The following is a 21235-nucleotide window of genomic DNA, read 5'->3' on the forward strand; positions in this document are numbered from 1 at the left end:
AATCACTAGGAGGTGGCAGTGATCATAGTGTACTGATGTGGGATTTACTTTTTTTTTTTTTTTTATGTGAACCCCAAACACGAGAGGTATTAGAACCTATTCTACTTAGTACCATGCTTGGGTTGGAGGTTGAGAAGATGAAAGAAGATATTTGTTGACATTGGACTTGAACTTCTGTAGATTGTAATTTTCAGGAAATACGTATGAGGGAAGGTTGTTCCAGAAAACGGCAGTTCAATGAATAAATGAGGAAGATGAAAAGTTGGTTCTATGGGTTTGAAGTTGGACAGTAAATGGATGTTGGCTGGTGGCGGCACGTGTTCGGACAGTTTTGAAAGAGAGAGAGGGAATTATAGAAGCCAATTCAGAAGAACAGTGCCCATGGAAGTATCTGTAGAAGAGGCATGCAGAAGAAACAGTACGTCTATGAGAAAGCGAGTGGAGAGACTCTGTTAGAGATGAATCATTAATTAACCTAACTGCCCTCTTCTGAATGGAATCAAGAAGCCTGAGAGAGGTTTTGGGGACACCACCCCAGATGTGAGAACAATATTCCACGGCAGGGTGGATTTGCGACTTATACAGAGTGAGAAGCTGTTTGGAAGAAAAGTTAACACTGAGAGCGAAAGAGAAAACCAAGTTTTTTAGATGCAGAGGAAGCAATATTTGCAATGTGCTTGTGCCAAGAGAGATTAGAAGTCAGGGTAATCCCCAAAAGAGATATATCATTTTGCCTAGAAATCGGAGTGTCGCTAAAGATAAGCATAGGAGCAGAAGAATCCTTTTTGCCAGATATAAGACAAGACTGAGTTTTAGAAGGGTTGAAATCAACTAAGTTGTCTTTGCCCCACTGGAGAATTACCTGAAGATCGGCATTTAAGGAATTGGTAGCAGATTTTCGAGAAGTTGAAGCTGATTGAGCAGGACAAGATTTCTCAAAATGGAAAGTGGAATGCAATGTGCTATCATCGGCAAAACTATGGATAGGATTTCCAGTCAATGGAAGAAGGTCATTAATATACAAGAGGAAAAGAGTGGGGAAAAGAACTGAACCTTGAGGGACACCGGCATTAGTGGAGAAGTTAGAAGACAGAGAGCTATCTACCATCACCATCAGTGGGCGATCAGAGAGAAAACTGGATAACCAATTACTAAAAACAGTTGGCAAACCATAAGATGGAAACTTGCTTAGAAGACCTTTATGCCAAACAAGATCAAAAGCCTTTGAGATGTCAAGTGCAACTACTTGTGTTTCACCGAACCTTTCCATTGAATTAGTCCATAAATGGGTAACATAAGCCAGAATATCACCAGTGGATTGACACGGACGGAATCCATACTGGCGATCGTTGATCAGACGGAAGGTTTCTAGGTAGTTTAAGAGTTGGCAGTTAATTGATTTCTCCATTACTTTAGAAAGAGTAGAAGTAATTGCAATGGGACGATAATTGGATGGGAGGGATTTGTCACCCTTTTTAGGAACTGGCTGGATGTGAGTAAATTTCCAAGCAGAAGGAAAATCATCTTTGGAATAAGAAAGTGAAAAAAGGCGGCAAAGAATAGGAGTAAGTTCAGGAGCACAGGTTTTGAGAACAAGGGGAGAAATACCATCAAGACCTGGAGCTTTCTTAGCATCAAGATTCATCAAAATCCTTCTAATATCCTTTTGACGGAAGACCACAGGAGGCATTGAATGGAGCGTGTTGGGAATGGTGGGAGGTGTTTTACCAAGATCATTAATGCATGAGCTGGAAGAAAAATGGGATGCTAGCAGGTCAGCTTTATCCTTGGATGGAGTGACAACAGAAACATCTGGTTTGGACAGAGGTGGGAGCAGAGATGGGCAAAAGTTGCGGCCAATAGCTTTGGCAAGAGACCAGAATGCTCAGCTACCATTAGGGCAAGAAGCAAGTTTTCTACTCTTAGCCTGTTCAAACGCTAGTTTGGACTGATTAATAACTGCTTTACAATTGTTGCGAGCTTCGGTGTAGGCAGAAAATGAAACTGAAGAATTAGAAACAAGCCAATTACGATATGCAACATTCTTCTCTTGAACAACCTTAGCACATTTATTGGAAAACCAAGCATATTGGCTGTATGATTAGGATTGTCTAGTATTCTTGTAGGTAAATGAACAATCTGTGCTAGGTGATTAGTAATTGCAAAAGCCTCAGCATCTCGACCTGCTGGGTCGGTGTGACTAGAAAACGGAAGCCAGCTGGAGTTGTGAACATTAAAATCACCGAGGAAAATTACCTCACTGTTAGGAAAGTTGGACTGGAGAAAGTCAAGTTGCAAAGAGAGGAAGTCAAAGAGATCCAAGTGATTAGTGGAGTTGGGAGAATAGTAGAGACAACAGATGAATTTGACACAATGAGGTAGAGAGATTTTAAGCCAGAGAAGATCAAAGAGAGGAGATTCCAAATTGCCAAGTCTCTGACAGGGAATATCAGAACGGACATATGCACAAGTACCACCTTTGAGGTGAAAGGAATCATACAGCGAATAATTTGGGCATCTGAAATGAGCAGTAGTTGAATCAACCGATAACTGAGATTCTGTCAGAAAAAGTACATGGGGTTTGGCAGACTGCAAGTGGAAATGGACATCGTTAAGATTAGAATTGAGACCACGTATATTTGTGAAATGAATTAGGAAGTGCTTAAAGATGCAACTACCATCAGGGTAAAAGGAAGGATTTTTTTGCTTCAGACTGTTTTTAAATTCTATACAGTGGGACCAACTAATGTCACCAACAACAAATTGTAAATGGGAAGCATTCAGAGAAATAATCACAGAAGCTAATAGTCTTTTAATACCAAATAAGAAATACTCTTAAGGCTTAGGATTAAATGGATGTCAGATGATCTAACAAGGCATGTGGCAGAGAAGAAAACTGCATGGGATGCATAAAAATTATAAGGCAATATAGAAACCTGTGGTAGATATAAACCAGTCTGAAATCATGTTGCAAAGGAGGTTAGGTAAGCTAAGTAAAATTATGGAAAACCTTTGGCAAAGGATGCAAAGAAAAACAGTAAGGACTTCTTTACTTATGTAAACACTAGAAGTTAGGGGATAAATCTCATTGGTCCACTTGATATCAATGGATCAACTGTTGATGATCCTGCTCAGGTTGCTGACAAGCTGAATAAGTATTTTATATCTACATTCACATATGAGGAATTATTTTGGGAAGTGGATGCCAGAAGTTTATGAAACTCTAACAGGGAGCTAATGATTTTGCAATAACTGAGAGGAAAGTGGAAGATAAATTGTTGAAGTTAAACATAAAACTTGTACATCTGGTGGCAGTAGTGCTGCATTCATTTGTGCTGCCAGTAAGCAAAATGAAATTTGCCGTTATAAATGTTGAATACTGATATACCAATGGGCATTAACCAATTAGAAAACAATATCAAAAAATTTTTCGGTGCCCTCTTGAACTGCCACCCGTAAGCAAAGTGTACCTCGCCTACCCACTTGCGGCGGCCCTGTGTGGTGGATAGGATATATCCAATTATATTAAGGAAGGCAACATAAAAGGTAAGCAATCCCTTAGCATAATTATGAGAGTATTTTTGGATTCAGGGAAGGTCTGATCTGGTGATAAGTGAATGTATTCCCAATTCACAGAGGGGAGAAAAGTGTGACATGAGTAAATACAGACCTGTAAGCTTAATGTCTGTTCCAGGGAAAATAATGGAGTCACTAGTTAAAATATAGTGATACAGGACCATCTATAGAGGAGTGAGGATATACTTCAGTCATAGCATGGGTTCATTAAGGGGAGATCTTGTCTGACCAATTTGACTGGATACTATGATTCAGTGACAAAGGAACTAGATGCAAAAATAAACTTCTATATCATATACTTGGACGTTCAAGAGTAAACTCAATGCTGATGGGATTTTTCATCTTGCTCAGACTATGCGCATGGGAAGTCAAAAATTTAAATCAAGGAAGGTTGTTGCAGAATAGATTTTCAAGAAGTTTGTCTTCAGCCAACAGTCAGTTGATTGCTGGAACAAGCATTCATCCATTGTTGAAGTGGATAGTCTGAACAAATTCGAGGAAGAACTAGATAAATTACTGGATAGGATGGATAGGTGTAATGGGATTTTTTTTTTTTTTTTTTGACTGATACTGTATAAGCTTGCTTTCTTGCATCATTTGCTACTACTAATACTAATACTAAAAACTGAAAAATCAATGTTATCTGCCAGAATATTGACAAAATAAGAAAAATAGGTCCCAAAAAGGGTTGAGAGGTTCCTAGCCATAATGCATTCCTGCTTATAGTGCTCTTTACTGCTAGTTCCCTAGAAAGTGCTATACAAGTGCTATAAGAGTTTACTGTATATACCTAAATGCCACAATGATCATATACATTTACAAATAGAAATAATTTAGAGTTAAATAAATAAATTAATTAATAAATTTTCATTTATACTTGTATGGTTACCATGGCCAAAGAACTTTATAACTTCACTGTAAATGTTAGATAGGTCCGATATAACTGAGCAGTCAAGTGTGAGAATGCAGCAACACTTGCATTTGAGTGGATCATGATTCAAAGCCTATGCGACTGCTAAATATGGTTAATGATTGTATTCAATGTCAAAATGATTAATTGTAAACACCTCTGACCTAGTAGTCATTCTGGATTATATCATAACATTTTTTGGTCCAACATAGTTGAGTAGCCAAGGGCAAGTATAAACTAGCAAGCACATTTGAGTGGACCATGGTTCAAATCTGCATGACTGCTAAATATATGATTAAAAACTGCATTCCTTGTTGAAATGGTTAATTGTAAACTCCTCTAACCTAGTGGCAATGTGGAAGTATAAACAGTACAACAGTTAACAATGGGCTGTCCATTTTTAATGTGAAAACATCTTTGGTGGCACCTACTAAATTTTGGACTGAAGTAAAACCAATTTGTCACAAAAATGCAATGCATAAACGATGGAAAGTTGACATAATTCAGGAAGTGATGTAAATTATGTCACTTCCTGAATTACATCAACTTTCTAAATGACCAATGACCACTACTTACTCTACCTAGAGTAAGTAGTGGTCATTACTTACTCCGTGATTTAGAAAGTGGGCTGAAGTAACGTGATAACGAAAACGAGAGACAGAAATGATGCAAATGTCATTTCCATAAAGGTTACTAATCTTTGCATTTCTTTTAAGTATTTTGATTTGTATATATTGGTTATGGAATGAAAGAGCTTTTGTACTGAAAATATTTTATTGATCATTCACAGATTTCTATAATTTCAGCTGGAAGACAAGATACAATGGATTTATGCCTAATAGCTTAATTTCCATGTGACTGTCATCTAAGAATGAGTGATCTATCGTGATTTGATACAATCGATAGGCAGCCTTGTCGACCAAATATTGAAGCCACCTTAACCACTCGCTTTCTTACTAACCTGATCAAATAGCTGGACTTGTGTATTTTCTTTCATTTTATATGCACGTTTATACAATGATCATCGTCAATCTTCCTTGGCAAGCAATGGACCATCATGTTGACTGAAACAGGCACATTGATCACTTGGCCCAGAATGCCATATTGTCTGTATGCATGTCTCAGGCACCTTATCTGTATGAATGGTAAGCAAGGAGAAATAAGCTTCTCTGTCACTAAATCCAACTTTGGTAAATGCGATGGAATTTCTGAGTAGACAAAGCCATTCAACTTAGATCATGCTGGAATAGCATGATTCTTAAGTGATCATCTATAACTATTACACACAAGGATCCCATCGATGTCAACATTGGGAAATGCAGTGCATATCAATGGTGTATCTTTAGCAGCTGGTTTCTCTGTGTCAATTTCAAACCATAGATGAACACAAATCATTTTTCATAAACATCCTTTCAAACTCTCGATGCACATTCTTGTGTAAATAGTAGTTGGCATAAGGAAAGGGAGCTTGTTCATTTAAACTCATCTGCTCCGCAACTGGAGAAATTTTCCATTGTACATAATTAACACTCACTTCGGGTACATCATTATTAGATGGAGCGGCATTGCTGGTTGAAGGCAATACTAAATCCAACACTTGATTTTCTGTTTGTCTTTTACGCAATCTCGATAGTCTTTGTCATTCTTGTGCATTCATTGCTACCTCTGTCTTTGTTTTCTCAGGTTGGCTTGTTCGATACTCTTGACAATGCTCCACATTTGACTTCGGCATCGTTGAACACAAAGGCTATAGCAGTGCGGCATTCAGTCCCTTTCACTAATCAGAAAATTATCGATGTGCAAACATCTATAGCAGCACCTGACGATGGAATGTAACAAAAATGAGGATTGTAACAATACAAATACTTGTGTTGTTGCAATCATACTGTTACACAAATGACTACAATCAATTGGCTTGGATTTTGCTAACCTCTTCCAAATGTTGATTCAATAGAGTAAGTAGCGGGCGCGAGCATAAAATACTACATCATTCATACTAAATATTTCGGACTGAAGTATGATGCTAATGTCGTTAACGTTGATTCAGTAGAGTAAGTTGGCAAATTATAGCTTTGGTCGCTGATGTGCCAATAAAACCGAAAACAACAACAACAGTAGAGTAAGTAGCCAGCGTGAGCATAAAACATTACATCATTCATAACTTTGGTTCTAGCTGTTCAATTTTAAAACAGTTCTGATTTTCGTCAAAGATGCTTTCACATAAAACATCTTTCATGCATATAGGGTATACATGCAGGTTTTTTTTTGGTGGCACATAGTCTCAATCTTATAATACATGCCCATGTCCACCATACATAACCCCCCATGACACAGCCAGCCCATTGCTTTTACATTGATAATGTTTCAAAAGAAACCTTTTTTTTTTATACAAAAGAATCACCAAAATTAATCAAAAATTTTTGTATCAATATAAAAAGAAGCATTTACTTACATCAAAAATCCACACAGCAGATATGGTTCCACAAACAACTTGAAATACAAACACAATTGCCAGGAAATAGGTATACTAAGGCAAAAATTAATGGTTTAAACAAATGAAAATTTAAACTTGATTTTAAAAATGAAAGTAAATTCAACTTCCAAATATTAATTATCATAGGGTAGTTAAACCTACTGACTGAAAATATATAATGATATATATTTTTTAATTAAAAATCGTTATATAATGTTATTATTATGAACTGAAACTACTTCATTTTTAACACTAATTTTATATTCTTGTTAATGACACGCTATTAGTCGATTATATAAAAAAAAGAGAGAGGTGAAACTGATAATGAAAGGCAGTCACTTTGTTCAATTTCAAATCTAAATAATACTGAAGTCTAAAAAAAAAATTAATGAAACAGTGATTAGTAATAAAGACCAAACTCTGAGAATCTATGCATGTGAAATATTCCAATTGATAATGATTTTGGAATACAATAATATAAAGACCAATTCAAAAACCACTCCAATTAAAAATCTGTCTGTAGTTAGGAAGGCAGAAAAAATTTAAAATTTTAATCTTCAACAAACACCTAATGCAAGATCATTATTCTTGAAAGGAACCTCCTAAGTCCAGCATCAGAGTTAATAAGTAATTAATGTGTATTATACAATACATGGAAAAATCATATGTCATTATGAAATATGCTAAAAATAAAGGATGTCCATTTTTTATTATTACAGAGCACCTCTTTCTAATAGTGGGACATTGAAAATATAAATCAGCAGCCAATTTTAGGTTTACATTTGAATGCAAACTTAAAATTGGCATTTGGTATACATATAATGTCATGTTGTGACAAAATTAAGAAGTTAAAGTTTAAAAATTCAAATTAAATTTTTAAATTCCAAACCCATACCAAGACACATTCTTGAGAAGTGTCTCAAATTGATTTGATAAGAATGTGAACAAATGAATTGATGATATCTAAGAAACCAAGGTATACATTATTTTGTTTTTGTTGGCTGAAAACTATAGCAGTTTTATTCCCTACCTGATGGGTTTACCAAAAACCACTGTCACTTTTTTTTCCCAACATATCAGTTTTCAAAAAATGTTTTACAACATTTGCTGGAAGTGCTTTCAGTTAACATTCAAAATATTGTGAACTTGTATTTTCTACTAATTAAAGAAGTGTTATAGGTTTTAATTCTTAATTTATGGTGAATATGTGCTAATACTATTAATGTAATGTATTTTTTTATCATTTGATTAAAAAAATGTGACCAAAAGGGGTTGATCCAACACCTGGATGGAAAAGTATAATTGACAAGCTACTTGCTTCAAGCAGGGTTCTTCTGTCACTTATAAATATAAAAGTGGGACTAATGAAACAGTTTGTTAAGGCCATAAATAAAGAGGAAAGCTGCTTTCCAGTACATCATTTCAAAATTTCCCATGGTAAGTGATGTTAAACTCCATGTTTTCGACAAACCACAATTCAGCAAGCTGCTGCAAGATGAGAATTTCATAACTTCTACATCTCAGAAGTGGTTTGTTTAGCAGTAAAGAGTACTGCAAAAAAGCTTTAAACATTTGACTGTCAACAACGTGCTAACTAGCTTCAAAAACCTAGGTTGTAAAATGAGTGTGAAAGTTCATTTGCTACATGGTTACCTTGAATACGGCGCCTCCGTAGCCAGGTGGGCAAGAGCAGCAGTGCATAGCACACGCTTCTTGATTAGACTGGGGTTCGAGCCCGTGCCCACCTAATACGGAGGATGCAGAAAGGTCAGGGAATGACCACTGCATATCCCTGGAGCAATATGGCCCTAGCTGCTAGCTCCTAAAAAAGCCAAATAACAAACAAACAAAACCTTGAATACTTTCTACAAAATCATTCTATAGTGAGGAATGAGAAGGATAAAAGGTTACAAAAGTGGAAGGGTGAAAGATATCAAGATTATGGGGGAAAAAACATAACAAGGTAAATAGAATGAGGTGGTGGTGGCAAACTACTGTTAGTGTTTGATGCTTGAAAGGAAGTTTTGTAATAACTAAAAATTACAGATTCATCCAAGTGTAAAAATAGTGTTGAACCACCTATATAAATTATTTATTTTGAGAGATGACCCAGTATCTGCATATAGTAATGGCAATAGAAATAGCCATATAGTGCAAGGAAGCCACAGGTTTTGCTGCAGTGGCTGACAAAAAAAAAAAAAAAAAAAAAAAGACTAGTAGATAAAATACAAATTATTCAATTCCCTCCTCACATAAGTAACTAACCAGTTGACCTTTGAATTTATTCAAACTGTCAGCCTCAACTACCTGTGAAGACAACCTGTTCCAGCAATCAATGACTCGCTGGCTAAAAGAAAACTTCCTACAATCTAGTCTAGCCTACAGTCCTCTTCCCCTGTAATTTTAATTTATGCTCCCAAGTTTTTGAATTCTCTACAACAGTGAAAATTCTGTCTTTGTTCATTTTATTAATGCATCTCAGAGCCTTATAAATCTCAATCGGGTCACCCCTGAGGTGCCTAGTTGCCAAGCTTTGTAGCACACAAACACGGAGTCTTTCCTCATATGGTTGCCCTTTTGCTCAACTCGCCATACAGTTGCCCATCTTTGGACCCTTTTGAGAAGCTCAATGTCTTTTTTCAGATGAGGTCTCCATACTTGAACACAGTATTCCAAATGTGGTCTTACAATTGCTTTATACAGTGGGACTGTGACCTACATATCTCTACAGGATAATGTTCGATAAATCATCAATAGGACAAGGGGGCTTTCCTGGCTGCCTACTTACACTGCTCGGAAAACTTCGTATCTGTCCATATTATAAATCCCAGATCCCTTTCTTCTTCTACTGTTTTTAATTCAACCCCACCAAGTGTATAATTTATTTTGGGGTTGCTATTCCCAAAGTCTAAGACCCTGCATTTGCTGCATTAAAACATAGCTGTCACTTTTCTGACTATACTTTTCTGACCATTTTTGCAGCCTGTTCAAGTCATCCTGAAGAAGTATTGATCATTAGCTACACTACCAATCTTTCTATTTTATAAATAGAAATTTATTTATAAAAGCCTGGGTAAAGTATTCATTATATTCAGAGTGCCTAATATATAGTACTTCAGTTAAATAATGGAAAAAATTTTCAAATGTGAAAATTCAAATGAGCTTTTACCAATGCAAACTGTTAAACACTAGGATTTACTATAAAAGCCTGACACAGCTAAATGTTATGATATTTTGGGCTTTTAAGGGTTAACAATGTTATAATTCACGATTTATAAAAGAAAATTTCTTTCTGCGTATCCACCACATTGTCCATTCATTCCTCCAACTGATTTACGTTTATTTCCAATGAATGGAAAATCCAGTGCTTCAGCTACAATATACATTATATAAAGAAATTGATTCAATTTTTAATCATTTTGGGAAGGACTAACAAATCTTTCTAAAAGGCTCAAATATAAAATTTCATGATAATCCATACACTGAGATTTGAGTTATTACATGCAGACAGATGGACAAAGAAATAATAATTGTCAGATTTCTATTGGTCAGATTTTAATGAAATTTGGCATAGCTTGACAAAAAAATTTAACCCCAGGGGCTCACATCTGGTGAGTATGGGCTTGGCACACCCAGGGTCCTCAGGTGATATCATCATTCTTCTGCCGACCGGGCTAGCAAGGTGGGTTAAGTGCCTGCCTGGCAACCCAAAAGTTTGCGGGTTCGAATCCCGCCTGGGGCTTGGATACCACGATGGTGCCGCACCTCCGGTTACGGTTGGATTTCACTGCCACGATACATGAAGGAAGCAGGAAAAAACTGGTTCCTTCGTGTATTACTCACATCATACGAAATAAATAAATCATTCTTCTCTTCCCTTGGTGATTCCCTTCTTCTTACTCTTGTTTGTTATCTCTCTCTCTCTCTCAGGGTAACTCAGAAAATTTTTTTTTTGGCTGGTGCAGCAAACGTCTCAGGCTTCCTTACACCATATGGCTAATAATAATAATAATAATAAAATATTTCTAAAAGGCTCAAATATAGAATTTCATGAAAATCCACCCACTAGGAGTCGAGTTGGTACATGAAGGAAGATGAACAGATGAATGGACAGGGAGAAGATAATAGGTGCATTATGCATATATGCTAATGTGCCTTAAAATGATATTAAATACTTTTGGTCAACTTGCAGGTAAACATAGTTTTTTTAGAAAGTGTCTAAGCTATGTCACTATCACTGAAGAAACAACAGTATCTGTCGACTCATGACAGAAAAACATAAGGCTGTGTACTGCTATTTTTTGAAACTATTTCAATACCTGCATTGAAACAGTACCCTGATTCTTTATGTAATTGTTTAAATGAGCTATTAAAAGCATTCTGAATCTAGTAGTAATAGTAATGGAAAATGATGCAAGTAAACAAGCTTATATATCTTGTATATAAGCTTATAGCTTATATACATCAGCAAAAAAAAAAACAAAAAACTACACACTCCACCCATCGGCGCCTCCGTAGCCAGGTGGGAAGGAGCAGCAGTGCATAGCACATGCTTCTTGATTAGACCGGGGTTCGAGCCCGTCACCACCAAATACGGAGGATGCGGGAAGGTCATGGATGACCACCGCATATCCCGGAGCAATATGGCCTTAGTTGCTAATGCTCCTAAAAACTAAATAACAAATAAATAACAACTCCACCCATCCATACACTCCAATAAATTGTCTAGTTATTCCTTGAATTTATTCCAACCGCCCACTTTGACAACAGATGGAAATCTGTTCCAACAATCAACCACCCACTAGCTGAAGGTAAACTTCTGCCCATCCATCCTGCAACCATCCTTCCTCACCTTGAATTTATGCCCCCGCATATGTATAGTCTCAGCAACAGGAAGAATGCCAAATGCTAATAATAATAAGCTCACTCAATCCATTCAAGACCTTAAACACCCCAATCAGATCACCCTGTAGATGGCTAGTCCCAGATGCTGAAATTTTCAGAACTGAAGCCTTTTCTAAATATCAGCACCCTTTTGTTCCCTTCACCAATGTGGTTGCCCTTTTCTGAAACTGTTCCAACAGATTCACATCCTTCCTAAAGTGAGGCCTCCAGACCAGTATACAATACTGAAGGTATTGTATACTGGTCTTGGTATTGGTTCCTGGTAATCACCTTCTTATCTCTGCAAGCAGTTTCTGTATCTCATTGACAAAACCTCATGAGCTGTCTTGGTAGTCTGGCCACACTGCTCAGAGAATTTCATATTTTACCCCAGGGGCTCATATCTGGTGAGTATGGGCTTGGCACACCCAGGGTCCTGAGCTGGATATCATCATTCTTCTCTTTCTTGGTGATTCCTTTCTACTTCTCTCTCTCTCTCTCTCTCTCTCTCTCTCTCTCTCTCTCTCTCTCTCTCTCTCTCTCTCTCCGAGGGTGACTTGGGAATTTTTTTGACTGGTGCAGCATAAGCCTCAGGCTTCCTTGCACCATATGGCTGCTAATATCTGAGTACACAGTTACCTCCCCCCCACACACCAGATCTTAACTCTGGTAACCCAGATAAGTTACCCTGGGATTACTGCCATTGATATGCAATACCTTACATTTGTCAATGTCAAACTGCAACTGCCATTTCTCAGCTCATCGACCAAATTTTCCTAGATCTTGTTGCAGTAGCTCACCCTGTTTACCTTCATATCATCTGCAAACTTATTCATTAATCCTGATATATTTTCATCAGTATCAATAATGAATACTGAAAACAATGATGGACCCACTGAACCTAGGGAACTCCACTAATAACACTGGCTCACAAAGAGCAGTACCCATTGATAACTACTCTCTGTCTTCCACTTAACCATCCCTTTATCCATTGCAGCAACTTGCTCTTAATGCAACATTGCTCTAGTATGTACAACAGTATCAAAAGTATTCCTGAAATTCAAGTATATTTTATAAAAATTATTTTTTGCATCCAGTTCCTGGTATCTACATCACAGAAACCTATAAAATTGGTTAGACAAGACCATCCCTTAACAAATCCATGCTGTGACTGCAGTATAATTGCTTTCCTGTCCAGATGATTCTGCATTACTTCTTTAACCAGTGACTCCATTATTTCCCTGGAACAGATGTTAAGATAACAAGCCTGTAATTACTCATGTCACCTTTTGATTTGCCTTTATGAATTGGGGATTTGCACATCTCCAGTCCATAGGGACCTCCTGGATTCTGTGAATCCAAGGATGCTCTCATAAATATAGCTAAGGGTTTGCTTGCCTCCTTTGCTGCCTCCCTTAATATGATTGAATAGATTCCATCCACCATAGGTGCCTTTTTTATGTTTAGCTTCAACAATTTCTCTTCCACTTTCCTTTCAGTTATCACAAAATTATTTAGCTCCCTATTAGTGCTTGATAAACTTCTGGCATCTGCTCCCCTAAAGAATTCCTCATGTGTGAATGTAGGTGCAAAATGCCTATTCAATTTGTCAGCAACCTGAGCAGGGCCATCAACAGTTAACCCATTGTCATCAAGTGGCTCAATGTTATTCAACCCCTTCCTTCTACTGGTTATAGAAGTCTTTGCTCCTTTTCTTTTACATTCTTTGTCAGAGACGTCTCACAATCTGCCTTAACCCTGCTAACCTCCTCTGTGACCTGATCACAGACTAATTTATATATAAAATAGGCTTCTGTATCACATGATAATTTATATGGATCCCATGCAGTTTGCTTCTCTGCCACATGTCTCAATTGTTCATCTGACATCCATTTAGGTCTAAGCCTTGAACAGTATTTCTTTTTTGGTATGAAATGCCTAATAGCTTCTTTGATTACTTCCCTGAATACTTCCCATTTAGAATTTGCTGTTGGTAACATCATCATTTGGTCCCAATGCACACAATTTAAAAACTGTCTGAGAACTCTGTAGTCACCCCAGGGCCGGCAAAAAACATGTTCAACCAGTTCTGTCGAAGAGGGCCCCGTGCTCAAATGGTCCAAATAATAATACCATCCGTGTCTTTTCCGCATTTCTATCAACGAGCCTACCTATTGATTATTGATTGCTATTATTATTTGTTCATGTTTCAATTTTTATGAGATGACTGCAATTGTTGAACAATATTGTTGATTAATGTATTAAATATTATTTGAATTTAAAATATTTGTTCAGTATAATATAAAATTATTCAATTATTTCTGTTAATGTAAAATTTTAAAAAATAAAAAAATTAAAAATTACTATTATAAAAACACCCCGTATAAGTTTTTCACAGGGCCCCACAAGTAATCCTTGAACAGGGCCCAGCAAATTTTGGGGCTGGCTCTGAGTCACCCTTATGAAAGCAAAAGCCTTTCCCTTTACAGCAGTTGTCTTTAATTAAAACCCACATTAGCACACTGTGATTGCTGCCATCCAGTGGGTCTTTTACCTGCAGATCCTTAATGCATGAAGAATCACTGCTGATAACTAGATGAAGAGTATTGCTTCCTCTTGTTGCCTCTCTAACATGCTGATGTAGAAAACAGTCATCCAACAAATCTGCAAAAGTCTTGATGGTCTGTGAGTGATCAACCACAAATTCTAGTCAACATCTGGAAAGTTAAAATCCCCCATTATAAGACATTTTTATTTACTGGCCCACCCTATTTCTCTGTATAGCTGTTTGCCATACAGAGAAATAGGGCCTATTTCTCATCAATCATTAGCCCTATAACATACTCCTACTCTCTCAACTTTATTTTTCCTGCACTTATATCACATACCAAACTGACTGAACATTGCACTAGTCACCCATGCTAACTGGATACACTGCCTTAGATTTAATATGCTCCTTAACTAAGAGCATAATCGCTCCATGCCTCCTATCCTTCCTTTATAACATTGTACTCCCCATATTTAAGTTCAGTATCGCTCATGTCTGAGTGACATCATGTCTCCACTATCCCTGCTATGTTTTCATTTTATGACTTAATCAGTACTTCAAATTCATCAAATTTATTTACAATGCTCCTAGCATTAGCATACAAGCAAGTATACATGCATAAGTTCTTATTCTTAATTACCCTAACACAGCCCATGTATTTATTGTTCCATGATGACTCACAGCAGGGCCCAAAATCCATGACAACTTGCTTTCCAGTCTGCTGCATTTGCCAAAAGAAGTAGTGCAAGAATCACTTTCACCTCTGTCTGCAGCTCTAATTAATCTATTAGTCTGTGTATCTTGAGCTGCTTAAGAAAGATTAATTTTAGTATACACAAAATAAGCTCAGTGATAGAGAAGAAAAATCATTAAATTGAATTTATCACAATCAGTGAAAAAGACTGGTATGCTTGAAATTTCTGTATGGCTCACTTACCAAACATAGCATCCCACGCTGCATATGCTGCCAACCCCAACAACCCAGAATACTTAAGAGGAGAATAGAGGTTCCAGTTCCAACCATAATAGATGAGTTAGCAATATACACTGTAGTGCCAAGATGTTTATCTTCCTCTGATGTAGCCAGAATACCCCATACACCAACTGCAAAAACTATTGTAGCAATCATCTATAACAAATTTAAAAAAAAAATAAAACAAATAAAATAGATCTTCATCTAATATAATGATATTGATAAACAAATGGGAATACGTGGAAGGTTCACATTTATTTTGAGAGTACACTGTGATCAATAAGTTTAGAGCAATAGGATATGTACTGAAAATATCATACAAAACAAACAAGTCAGATCATGTATTCTAATCAAATGTGTTATCAGGAATGCTTGACTTTTTTTCCCTAAATGAACTGAATCTTTCAATTTTCTGTGATAAAAAGAAGTGAAAATTAAGTAAATATGTAATTTTATATTGATTATTAAATTAACTAATATATATATATAAATAATTATTTTCACTTCATTAGATGTATCTCACAGTGTAATGCTCAACTTTTTTTAATGCAATTTAATTATTTCCTCCTTGATTTTAACAAAATTTGAATGTAACACACATTTCACAGATCTTTTGTGACTAATAAAATAAAAAATAGTAATTTTTTTTTTTTTCTGGCTGATGCTGCATGTAAAAGTTTCCTTCCAAGAAGCTTCCATGTATAATCTTTTCTGTAAATAGCAAGTAATTTACATGTAAAAAAAAAAAAAGCAATATTCCATGTTATACTCACTGTGTCGTGAAAAGTGACATCAAAAAGTTGAACTGGATGACTTAGAGCCTGGGCCTCAATACCAATAAGCACTTGTGAGATGAATTGGAGCCAGACTGGGCTGTGGCCAAAACAGCCTTCTTCCAAGCTAGCTTTTGCAGCTGCTTTTCAGGAAGAATGAAGACAAATTACAGCCAATACTTGCTAGACTTTAGTAGACAGTATGCCCAGGAGGGGTGAAGGTGTCATATAGGTCAAAAAGTGGCTCTATTGAGGAATGTTTTAGGTTTTTGATTTAAAAGCTAATATCTGAAGACTTTTGGCCATGTGGCATATGTAAATACTGTAATAACAAAGCAATCACTATTTACAGACACTAATTTTACCTATTTACATTTCATTCACATCATTATGATTTATCTAAACAACCTGTCAATAATAAATGTAACAAAAGTTGAAATTAGAAGGCATGCCAAGGTCAAAGAAAGGCCTTGGCATACTTGGCATAAATTTACTACTGCAGATTCCTGATTCTCTTGAATTTTTTTTTTTTTTATAATTAAGGAGGAAAGAGAAAGATGGATGAATAAAAAGAACACATTAAGTGAAATAATTTTCAAAATTCTAGAAATAATAACATTAAATAAACATTTAGGAGTAAGTAATCTTATTAGCATAGTAAAGTTAGGCAAGACAGGTGATCTGGAAAGGAGGAGAAAGAATCAATCAAGAAAGCTGGGTGAAAGTTTTCAAATAATAATTCCAAAAATGCTAATTTGAGGCTATTTTATGTCACCTCATTGTGCACATAATGTGGGCTAAAGCAACAGCTTACATACACCAATTATCAAATGGTAATCCCAAGAGCATTTCAAGGGTATTTGCCGCCAGGGTGCCAGTAAAATTTTTCCACCCCTCGTACCAATTACAACTCTAACTAAAGGGAAGGGGGTGATTTTAACTTTTTGCCACCTGGGCTGCATATCCCTTGCACCCCCAAGTTGAAACACTACTAGGTAATCCAATAAATGCAACAGAATCTGGGCAAGCATTATTAAATATCAGCCCTAATAACCCATCTGTTGTCTAAATGAACATTGGCTCTGTTACTTGCATAATTATATAGTATGAATCAGAGCTGTGATACTCAATATGTTCTACGTTGATAATTAATTAGATAGTATGAATATTTTACTTTAATGTACCGGTAAGTTGTCGATTTTTTAGTTTTTTCCGTTTTAATTTCTGGAGGGTATCATACAGAAGTGTTCCACGTACTATATTGAGGTAAACTCCTCTTATTAATTTACTAATTGCATAATTATGTACAGTGAGAGAATTGTGCATTGCAATGTAATGAACAATTCTCTCATTTATTTTAAGGATTGATTTACACATTACCATAGCATCTGTATACCATATCGGTACTGTATGTGATGGTGCCATTATTTTAATATTGTCCAATGGTACTTTCAATGTATGCATTTATGCACATCCAGCTTGGCATTCAGCAACAGAGAATGTCCATACTGTATACTTTCAAGAAGTCACTAGCAATGATATTTTAAAGTTTTCGCTGTTCTATTATTTTGTTTATAATTCAATTACCATTATCTTATAAATTTTGATTTCATTTGAATTTAGAACTGCATGATTTCTTGCATCCTAACTACCTCAACAGCAACTTCAAGGTGAGGATTTGGAAACAAATGAATGTCACACTTTTCAGAAACACTGTTATTACTGACTACTACAGTAAACCCCCGCTATTCGGGGGGGGGGGGGTTACGTTCCTGAGAAATGCCATGAATACCGAAAACACGAATACTGAGTTATGGCTCCCATAGTAATAAAGGGGTTTCGTTCCAAAGTATGAAATATATAAGAAAAACTAGTCTAAAATTTTATGTATGTATGTATGTATTATATGTACCTTCATAATATGACTATGTACATAGACAGTACATAGTGAAATGCAAGCATAAGGCATCGAAATGAAAATAAGAAACAATTTAATATTAAATGTAATATTTATTAGAAATTTCAAACAAATCTTTCAAACCAGCACCTTTGCTAGCTAAAAAACTTATCCCACCAGTGCTATCACCAGTTTCGTTAAAGTGTTGATAAAGGAGTTTTGCTTTTTCACAAATGATGAGTGAACTTAACGGAATTTTATTTTGAGTTCGGTCTTCAATCCACAGATTTAAAGCTTTTTCCATTTTTTCTAATTTAACATCACAAGTTACAGAGCAAATGTTTGAAGCAATTAGCGCGTTTTCACGACATTATGGCGGATTTTTTCTTCCGATTTCTTGATTGATCGTACCGTTGACTCATTGATTTTATGTTTGGCCACTGAGGAGACACTTTCACCATTAGAAATTTTATCTAATAACTCAATTTTATTCGTTAATATCATCACCTTCTTTGATCTTTTCACATTTCCCTTGTTATTCGTAGCCATATTTTTGTACGGGTTAGAAAGAACTTGTCCGTAATAAAGTCACTTTCTTCCGTTAACACACTCGAAAAAGTCTGTTTTACACTGCAAAACGGTAGATTTATCACTTTTGTAAGCATATCAATTTATAAATTGATAAATTTATTTAATTTATAAGCATATAAATTAAAAGCAAACGACGAAACCTTCCATGACAAGCGCATAACACATACTGAACAAGGATTAGCGAGAAACATCCACGCTCGCGATTTTGTCACCCCTCTCTCCCCACCCACAGTGCTGTTTTGACCGGGAGAAGATAATTTTAGCCACGCCCATGTTTTTTTATGGCGGAAAATGTTCACGGCGCTTTAAAATTCACATTTTTTTAGGTTTCATTTTATGTTAAATCAGTGACCATGAATACAGATACCGCGAATAGCAGGGGTTTACTGTATTGGCATTTTTCCATGAAAACTGAAAAATGCTTTGACTGCTTCTCTGACAGAAAATGCTTGCTAGGTTATTTGTATGGGCATATTTTCTAAATATATTTGAGTAGACTTGCTCTTACTGGTTATTATCTATATAGTGCATTAACATCTAAGGTACTGCACTGTGTGCATGTATTCAGAGGCAGATCTACAAGTTGTGCAGACTGAAAACCCTGATAAAAATTCACAGGGAAAAATCAAACTCCTTTGCCTGAGATCAGCTAACTTCAACTCCAATTGAAGAGCCATTTAAGAATTCCTCAAGTCTGTGAGAGGATTTGAATACAAACCTCTCCAAATGAGTAATGTGGCAAAATCACTAAACTGTCATGGAGAAGAGCTGCTGATGTGTCATTATCAATAGAACATTATCGATAAAATTACTGAAGTACCATCTTATTTTTTAATAAAATTATGTAAAAAAACACACAGCCAGTATGATTAAATCAATGTTTTCTGATTTTGACTGTATCCTTCTGTTATAAATTTGCAAATGCATAAATGGACTGAAATGCACTTCTTCTTGCTACTGTCATCATCTTTCTTCAAAAGCAAAGCAATCATAGCAAGTTCTCTTGTTGAAAATGTAGCCATTTTTCATCTAACACTAGTATATACTAGAGTTATAAAAAACACTAGTATATGTGCTTCTGACTCACATATCAGAGAGAGAGAGATTGGTTGACACTGATATTATACAGCATTATATGATAATGTGTGAATACCAATGTTGCCATTAAAGGCACTGAGACAACAATCATATAGTACAGACACTACAGTAATGTGTAAATCAATCCATACTTGTTTTCTAATTTTCAAAGGAAAATAAAAATAGCTCATGATTTTATCTGGCCAACTCGGACACATTTCTTTAATCACAGTAAAGGAGTGGGCCAGGAGATTCATTTGGATTGCAATGAGGCTGTCAAAAAAAAAAAAAAAAAAAGGAAGTGTAAGAATATGTTTAAACTATAAGCTACTTACCATTAATGCAGTATTGATACAGAAGAGCCATTTCATATAAAACTTGAAATCAGCACTGTCGATATTACGCTGTGCTGCAACCCTATCACTAATTACATTAAACTGTAAATAAAATAAGAACATATTATTTCTGAGCATTCACACTGAGGAAGAGATAAATGATATAACTGATAATTAATTGAGAATAGCTGGTAATTTATCAAGTATGAACACAAAGAATTCAAATATTTAAAATTTGCATGATTAAGATAATATATTCCTGAAACTGTAATGGAACCAAATGTTATAACTGTTTTTATTTTTATTTTAAATATTTGATGCTTCATCACTATTATAAGTCAAATGTCCACAATCAGCATTAGCATTAGTAAAGACATGTGATGCAAAAAAAAAGCAAACTTATACAGCATCAGCCAAAAAAAAAAAAAACCATCTCATTTCACCCATCCACTCGCTCCAAATGTTTGTCTAGTTCTGCCTTGAATCTATTTAAGCTATCAACTTCTACAATGACAGTTCGAAGTTTGTTCCAGCAATCAACCATCCACTGGCTAAAGGCAAACATCCACACAGCTATCCTACAACTCTTTCTCAATTTTATATTTATGTCCTCTCATGCAATTATTCTGAGCAAGCAGAAGTATCCTGTCAGCACTGAGCCTGCTCAAACCATTCAAGCCTTATACACCTCAATCAGATCACCTCACAAGTGCCTAGTCTCCAGACACTAATTTGCAATTAGTCACACTGATAACATCAATAAAGAGCCAATATTTCAATAGTAGTAATTGGAAGAATACATTAATCATTCACACAAATCACCCTTTTCTTTGACTCTTATTCAAACAAATCACCATTTAAAAAATTCCACTTAATGAAATACACTATTTGTATAGTAATATTGTTTAAAAATAGTTATCTCTATAGAAAACAAAAACTCTTGAACACATAAAAATCGATAAGTCCATTTCCCATATGATCACCCTTGTAAGCAGTACAAACTTAAGACTCTTCAATAATTTGATGAAGAACCACACTTCCACGATGATGCTCACACTATGGAAAAGTAGTAGTATTAAGTATTTTTTCCACTATGAAAAAAGGATAACATGGTACTTAATCAGGATTAAATAAAATTCCAAATGCCACTTTAGGCATCTTATCTTTCATTGTATTATCATCTTATATTTCATCTTAT

The 21235-nt window shown here is 35.7% G+C and overlaps 1 protein-coding gene across 1 annotated transcript in view; it reads right to left on the reverse strand.

Moving 5' to 3' along the window:
* The window catches only part of LOC150079900 (CD151 antigen-like), a 62598-nt gene extending 42438 nt beyond the window's left edge, over positions 1–20160 (reverse strand). The window contains exons 1-3 of the mRNA XM_090383274.1: positions 20038–20160; positions 15329–15520; positions 6939–7013 (exon numbers count right to left, since the gene is read on the reverse strand). Coding sequence (XP_090239400.1) covers positions 6939–7013; positions 15329–15520; positions 20038–20160 — 390 coding nt within the window. The remainder of the gene's footprint in view (positions 1–6938; positions 7014–15328; positions 15521–20037) is intronic.
* Positions 20161–21235: the final 1075 nt, after the last annotated feature.

Source organism: Mastigoproctus giganteus, chromosome 10 (assembly GCF_048544385.1).
Source record: "Mastigoproctus giganteus isolate SK-2022 chromosome 10, ASM4854438v1, whole genome shotgun sequence".
Classification (NCBI taxonomy): domain Eukaryota; kingdom Metazoa; phylum Arthropoda; class Arachnida; order Uropygi; family Thelyphonidae; genus Mastigoproctus; species Mastigoproctus giganteus.